The following is an 8,092-nucleotide window of genomic DNA, read 5'->3' on the forward strand; positions in this document are numbered from 1 at the left end:
GGCGCGCACGGCCCCTCCTCAGCCCCGCTGGGCAGGCGCTCGTTAACCTGGGGCGCATCCACACAACGGTAGGGCTGGAAGGGACCTCCGAACATCGAGTCCAACCCCCCTGCTGCAGCCCCTTCTCTGGAAAGCTCCCACATCTCCGCCTGACGCTTCAGGAGGCACTGACACCCTCCTCTGGCATCATCATCTGCCCGCACCTGCCTCAGCCAGCTCAAGGTGACCAGTCCGCAGGCTCCAGCTCCACTGAAGCAGCTGCTCTGCTTCTAACACAGCACACGGAACCTGCCAGACAAGGCCGACATGGCTGCTGCAGCTGAGGCAGCAGAGACCTCCAGAAAAGTCGCACAGCAGCAGCAAACCCATTGGCGGAGACCTGGAGGCTCATTTCCCCCTGAATTACTTCAATATAAGAGTTCTCCAGCTTCAGTTGCAGCGTTAACTCCATGCAGCGACAGAGCTGGGAAGTGTAGCCTTCACAGAGATACAGAATTAATCTGCTTTTCTTGGGAATTCTCTCTTCCTGCTTAGTTCTCTTGATTACAGAGTAACTAGGAAAAATTAACTGGGGCCCTGACACAAGAGGGGAAGAAAAAAGTCTCAGTCATAACCAAACAGAGTATTTATTGAAGACATGGAAACATGCAAGTGGAAATACATGCAACAAAGCCAGTTTTCTTTGCAGAATGAGTGCTGCTAACATTCTACATGGCACCTTCAAACTAAAATTGCTTCCCTAGTGATTTGCAGCAAGATTTGTATTCAAAGTCACATAGAGTAAGAAAAAGATCAACAAAGGATTTAATTTCACTTAGAAGAAAACAACCAATCTAGTAAAAAATCCTAAGTAAGTTGCAATAGCTTCCTCTGCTGAGGTAAATTCAGCAGGAATTAGGAAATGCTTTACTGAGGAACAGAAATTCTTTAACTTTTACATAAGGATTACAAAAAGTGACAAACAGGTTTTTTCCAGTTCAGCTGCAGGCTGTGAGGCCCAGGACAGGGAATGCATGAGGAGACATTGCACTTGGGATGAATATATAGTTTTAGTATAGGCCAACTGTAGATGAGGCTATAAAAACTAATTTTTTTTTTTAACTATTTGAATACAGAGGATTATTTTTCTAATTCTATATTTGCTACTGCTATGGGAAAAACAAAACAAATGTTTTTTATTTCCCTTATAGTCAGTTAAGCTTTCTTTAACCAGCAGCAAACAAGGAGTCATGCCTATGACTGCCTGAATGGCATCAACAGATCTGAAAGAGCTATTTTGTTTTAAATCACAGATTTAGCCCTGCCTTGCTACCCTGTCTGCACTAGGACAAATGAGCATTAGTCCTATGTCACAGGGAGAGAAAAAACCCAAAAATAAAGCATTAACATTGCTAAGGCCACAGAAGGTTTCACCATCAGAGACTGGTAGGTAGCAACATCTCATGCCCTTTGTGCTCAGATGGCCAGAAAATTCATGAAGAGACTGAAACAATTAAAACTGTTGCTAGACTTCCAGTCTTGCTCAACCAGGAGTAGTCCCTGCCAGGGAGTAACACAGAGACATGGCAAGTGGGTAAACAGAGGCACAGAAAGGCAAGTTACTTGCCCAGTGTGTAGACCAGAAGACAGGACCAGCTCTCCCAAGCATCAGCCCAGGCAGCAGTGAAAAATGGAACATTCAGATGGAAGAGACTCTCTGACAGGGTCTTACTTGTGGAGTCAGGAGCTACTTTTGTGACCTTCCACAACATAAGCTGAACAACTTTGGTAAAGAGACACGGGACAACTCTACAGGAAAAGCAGGATGTTTTTCTACAAGAGTTGCTAAAATGTTCTTGAGGTGTTTGTGACAGGACGGGCAGAGCAGAAAGGGATCCACACATGACAAGCAACAGAGAGGATTGCCCTGAAGACCTGCTCCAAGGTATGCCTTTATTCTCCTCAAATCTACAGGCAAATTAAAATGAAAATAGAGAATTCAAAGTCCTATGAATACTCTAAAGTACTGGGCATACTCTAAAGTACTGGGCATGGCTTCTTACCTGGGTTTTAATGAATGAGTTATAGACATAGTGCAGCTGTAGCACATTTCAATGTATTCCTTATATAAAAATTATTGATAAAAATATCAAAGTTGATGTCTGAACTCTTGTTTAGTCTTAAAAAGCTTTCATGCCTTCACCCTTTTGTTTTCCCCTCATGGGAATCACTAAAGCTTTCAAACTGTTTCAGAGGCAGTAAAGCACAAAGTATTGCTTGCCCTAACCTGATAATGATGTGTTTGGAACTTGATTTAGGCTCCCCCAGTCTTTATCTAATCCATGAAAGATTTGGTGCTTCTAGGAGTGAGCTTGCAGTCATTGTCATAAATCAAGAAACTCTGACATGGAAGCTACAGTATCTCCAGAAAGGAGGTCAATTGGAAACAGTACATTGTAAGAAAACCTAATCAGGAAGGAAGGTTTTATTTCGTCAGATTTTTGGATAAATTGTGGCAACAATTATTTTGTGGAGGGGCATGCAGAGGAGCGTGTTACTCTTTAACACATTTTCTAGCAGTTAATAGGGGTCATTGAAGGGATAATGGGGGTGTCCAGCATCTCTTGCTACTAGTTTTCCGTTCACCTGTGAAGTAAACAAACAGACTCATGGTAAGAAAGATAAAAATCCATTCTTAATATCAAACTCTGCATGGCTTAGAATTCTGAATCTTCATATCTCAAACATCTGGGAGCATCTTTTTCAGCTTAAACAAGAGCTGTTCCCTCTACCCCCGAGTCCTCTTAGCAGTTCTTGAAAGGAAAAAAATAAGATACTCTTGCTGTAGGCTACAGAAATCTTTCTTCCAGCTGCTGAGTCTCGAAGAATTAGATTAAGAATACTTAAAAAGCCTTTTGCCTTGCAGCCATTATTGAGTAAGTGTTGTAACATGCACACTTCAAAACACTTTATATGCGCCAGAGCTTTTGCCCAGGTTTCCACGATAAGAGAGTTGCTGGGCTGTCAGTTTTACAGGTGGGTAAGATGAAACACATGAAATAACTTGTTGAGTGTCGTATACTGAAGCATTAATAGTGCAACTGAACTCCTTCATAGCACATTCTGTATAAGAACATTTCCATGGCTGTAAAATGGGAATGCTGACACTGATGTTCACAGATCATGAAATAAAGGCTCAGACTGGCCCAAAAGCAGACATGGCCCTGCAGAAGCCTCAGCTCCTACATCCCACCTCTAAGCATTCAGATGCACAAGTTGCATTTCCAGTTGCATTAAGTTCATTGCAGCACCACCCCTAACCTCTGAGGAGCAGAGATAAATACCTTGCCCCTCATCTCTAATTTTTGGGGAAATTTAGGTGCATCATTGGCAGAGATATACACATCTCCCTGGGTGACAGACTAGCATAATTCAGATAAAACTTACACTGAATGACTAATGACTGAATTAAAGTTGTTAAAGAAATAATTGATTTTATGCATACAAGCATAGTGGTAGACATCACTCTGGAAGCAGAGGGAATCACAGGGACTTTCAAACCAAGTATCTACTTGCAAGTCCCTCTATTAGTTTTCAGTATGAAACCTGCCCTTGAAAGCAGCAACTCGAATCCCTAGAAATTAATTGTTGACCGTCACTACTGCAGTGTGAGGTTAATCACTTGGGGGCACTACAGAGCAGAAAACATCAAGGTTTAACATTCGATTGCTGCTCAGATTAAAAGAAAGCTGAAATGAAGCTGTCAGCTGAAGCAATCCTTAAAGCTGTGGAAAAAAGTCACTATCTTCAGGTTTCCTCAGTCTCCCGAGAGCCAACATCTTCCTCGTGTTCCTAGAATTTATACTCCTCATTTTCTCCCTGCTTCTTCTCCTTGCATATTTCACTACATAGGTTAGCATTCACAGCATGCCAAGACATCAGCTGCCAGAAGCAATGTTTACATTGCTGATTCCAGTTTACCCCAGGAATTTATGAGAAGGAAAGAGGGGCGGGTGTTAAAAAATCAGCAGTGAACACATTGCAGGTCAACGGTAGCCAACTATCACAAATAGACAGATCATCATGTGTGCAACACCACCACTCCTCCTCTCCTGGCTTGCTAGTCATTCAAATTTCACCTAAATATATTCCGTGGCCAATTATGCATTTTCAGAAGTGTGAATGTCAGGCAGGTGTAAGATCCTTTCCAACTTCTATCCAGGTAATGAAGTGTTAAATTATAAAGCAACTTAACAGCATAATAGCTTCTCCTCAGGCTTCAAACAAAAACACAACGTGGAGAAGAATGGCACAGCTGTAAGAACTTGTGGTTATAGATCAACAAAGTAAAGCAAGGAAAAACTGGCTTGTCAGTTACAATAGGAGCTCTGATATCTCTGCCATATCACACTTTGAAATCCAGACACTGTAAATTTGATTCATAGAGGAGAAAGACATTAAAGGTTAGACAGAAATTTTAATTCACAGTTGATGAAAATTATTTCTGATAAGCCCAGAAGGGATGGGCAGGAGACAAAAGGTTCCACTAGAGATCTTACAGCTTCAGTGTTTTAGTTCTCCTCATATTGCTTCTTCCTGTCTTGTTATCTGACAATATGGCAATAACTTTGAAGCCCAGCTGCATCACAACCATCCTTTTTCTAGCTGGATGGGCTAGCACTTTGAACTGTGTTTCATCTCTCCTTTGTGAATCACTGTGATCTGATCAGGTCTCCCAGGTAACAAAACCACAGCAGTTAACCCCTGCTCATCCAAATCAGGATACATTCTAATGTATTTTGCAGCTTCACTGAAAAAAAACAACAACTTTGTTTGCACCTTGAGTAGCAAAACACTTGAAAGAAACATCCTGTCAGCAGCAGGTGTGCTTGTCACTGCCACATCCAGAGATGAGCAGCCAGGCTTGCAGTTTGGTGTATGGATCCTGATCCATAAGCACAAAGATTATTTTGGTTGCAGGGATGTGGGCGTTTATGTTTATGCACACATATTGAAATAACCTTACAGTTAAAGATGACAATCAGTGAAAGATACAAGTACCTACCCTTGATGTGAGATAGTCACCACACATTCACTCTCTTCTCAGACTGACATGCTCTCAAACACTCAAAAAAACCCTCAATTATACATTGAGGAAAAAACACTGGAGAAAAGCTTTCCCCAAAGAATTCCTATAGCCAGGAACCACTGACTATTGAAGAATAATTTACAGGCAGACCAACTGCTGGAGAGGCAAGGGATAAATCACTTCAGACTCATTATAGCACAGCTGCCATGTGTTGGTCAGTCACACAGCAGGGAATAGCAACAGCTCTCTATTGTATAGTCAGAAGCAGGATAATAAGAAATGAGGAACACTACAAAGACAGAGACAGCAGAACATTGACTTTTTTTTTTCAGTGAGGGAAAAGGAACATGGTTAGGTCCTTTAATATAAGAAAAGAAAGCCTAAGAGGACTGCAACACTTGCAAGCATTGGTTTCTCTAAAACAGACTGGCACTTGATAGCACATGAGGCAAGGTTTCACTTGACAGAGTAAACTACTGATGCTAAAAGATGCTGTGACTAATTGATTTAGGAAGAAAAATACAGCAGCCTAAAGCCAAACTCCTTTGTAGGAGAAAGGCTGTCACAACTGATACTGAAAGGGGGGACACCCAGTGGAGGGGTTATGGATGCCCTATCCCTGGAAGTGTTCAAGGTCTGGCTGGATGGGGTTTGAGCAACCTGGTCTCATGGCAAGTGTCCCTGTCCATAGCTGCAGGGTTGAAACTAGATAATCTCTAAGGTCTCTTCCAACCCCAACCATTCTATGATCCTATGAAAATCCCTCAAGTGACTTCCACAATGGAGCTGGAGAACTGACAGCACCCTAAGTCTTCAGTTATCTGAGAGGTTTATGATATAAAGTAGACCAGGACAGCTGGCACAGAGAGTACTTCTGGAGGAATCCAATGGACTTCAGCCTGCTTATACTTGGGAAGAACAAATGAGGAGTTTGGTGAAATTTGAAGTAAAATGGGACTCTGGCTTAAGGGCCCATGGACAGGTCAGTAATGGGAACTTCAGAGTACCATCAGTAGCCAGAAGAAAGGAGAAAAGTTTTCAAAAAGCTACTATTTCTGTACCTAGGTTCTGAAAAATTTATTCTAGACACCCTAAAGAGATGTAGTGTTCTTACGAGTAAACAGTTCTGTTTTGGGATAGTAAAAGAAAGAAAAGTGCAAAAAACCCAAGTTGTGGCCACATGCACATAACAAAAACTATTAGAAACATGAGAAATTTACCGTAATCATTGGCACAATGTAACGCCAGTTCTTATTCAGGCTTCCAATGTGGTTCATCTCCTCTTCTGTGAGGCTGAAATCAAACACCTGAGAAAAAAAGCAAGATGCTTTATTCAATAACCATGCATTACCATTAGTTTTTTCTTTTGAAGTTGCAATTAATCTTACTTCATAACAAACACCAAAACAACATCTTTGAGGTGTTCATACACTTGCCAGCTCTAAGGCTGCACTGATACTGCATGGTGTTCTTCCACAAAGATAAAGCAGTGGGAATGTTCCTCCACGTGCTGCATATTCGATCAATATTCTACTCCCATATAGCTCTAAACCTCAAGTAACTGCAGAGTTTACTGGAATTTCTTGAGATTTCTAGCAGCATGCTACATGGCAGGATTTGGTTCAATGAGAGCAGAAGTTACAGAAATTACTCCTAACTTAAAACCAAGTGTGTAACCAGACAATCTGGATGATTAAGGGCTGAAAAAAGATCATAGGAGGTGATTCAGAGACCTTCCTCAAGACTACCTAAAGTCAGAGTTTTCAAACAATTTCTTAAGTGAACTGTCTCTACTTCAGAGCAGAACTGAACCACAATTATTCCTTCAGCATCACTAGAATAGCAGATTGCTGAAGAAATAAGTCACCAGCCCTCACCTGCAGGGTACAGCAACTTATTTATAATTAAGAATCACTGAACATCATTAGGAAACTCCTATGTTTGATGAATTTGTACCTGAGACAAACTTCAGTAAAGATTTTTCACTTAGACTTCTGCAAAGTACATTCTTTACCATCTGATAACAACACTCTGCACATGCACATACCTGCACACTCACACACTTAAATCCCTTAAAACATACGAGTTTGTTTTACAAATCTCTTAACCTCCCTTCTAAGCATGTGCACACACTGACAAACAAGTGTGAACCAAGTGCCTCAGCCTGTTGCTCTGCAGTAGCAGGACAGTGTGTTACTGACACACAAGACACTGCTAAAACTCCTCCATTTCAGCTTACCTGGACATTCTGCTGAATACGAGTGGGAGTGACACTCTTGGGAATGGCAACAACTTTACGCTGCACCTGCCACCTGTTAAGAGGAGAAGAGAGATTTTCTGTGCCTGCAGCCCAAGAACCACAAAATTTATTTTGGTTGAGTCATAATCTGCAGCAGCAGAGAGGTCACTTATGTCTCTATGTGAAAAAAATACTCAGACGAGGGCTGACATCATGGCATTATATTAGCACCTAGCATGTCCAAGTTCAAGCAAGAGAGTAGCTACTGGACTAACAAATGAGTGGAAGATACTCCTGCCCTTGAAGAAGCAAGCTAGTTTCAGGTACTTTAAGCCAGAAGCCAAATGAACCATCAGAAAAATGTACTTAAGCATTTTACACAAGTTCTAACACGCCAATCACTGAGAAACTAGAAGAAAACCCACCTCCCTCAAGTGCCTGTCTAGTAGCTTGAGCACCAAGTCTTGAACACGTTCAGCTGGCAGGGTAACTTTCTGCTGCTTAGGACTGTGCTAGTGATATTGATAGATAGAAAGCCAGACAAAAAATAAGAACAGAAATCAAATTTTACTTTACAAGGTGCTTATCACATCCTGGATATCATTCAATCATCTTGTTTCCCAGTATCCAGTGGTTGGCTTTTGCTATATAAAAACAAAGCAGCAAATGATTCCTCAGTGTGAAAGAAGAAGGACCCTCCCTCAGCCCCTCTTCCTCAGAGCTCATCTGAATGCAGCAGCAAGGGCTCAGGGGTTACAGCCTGGCCCACTGACCATGTTCAGCAG

General features: G+C 41.7%; 1 protein-coding gene across 1 annotated transcript in view; it reads right to left on the reverse strand.

Annotated features, from left to right (window-relative positions):
• Positions 1-2,342: 2,342 nt before the first annotated feature.
• The window catches only part of AKR1A1 (aldo-keto reductase family 1, member A1 (aldehyde reductase)), a 16,922-nt gene continuing 11,172 nt past the window's right edge, over positions 2,343-8,092 (reverse strand). The window contains exons 6-8 of the mRNA XM_010006553.1: positions 7,308-7,380; positions 6,289-6,375; positions 2,343-2,625 (exon numbers count right to left, since the gene is read on the reverse strand). Of these exons, the coding sequence (XP_010004855.1) occupies positions 2,560-2,625; positions 6,289-6,375; positions 7,308-7,380 (226 nt within the window). The 3' untranslated portion in view covers positions 2,343-2,559. The remainder of the gene's footprint in view (positions 2,626-6,288; positions 6,376-7,307; positions 7,381-8,092) is intronic.

This window comes from Chaetura pelagica, unplaced genomic scaffold (assembly GCF_000747805.2).
Source record: "Chaetura pelagica isolate M959 unplaced genomic scaffold, ChaPel_1.0 scaffold69, whole genome shotgun sequence".
NCBI lineage: Eukaryota > Metazoa > Chordata > Aves > Apodiformes > Apodidae > Chaetura > Chaetura pelagica.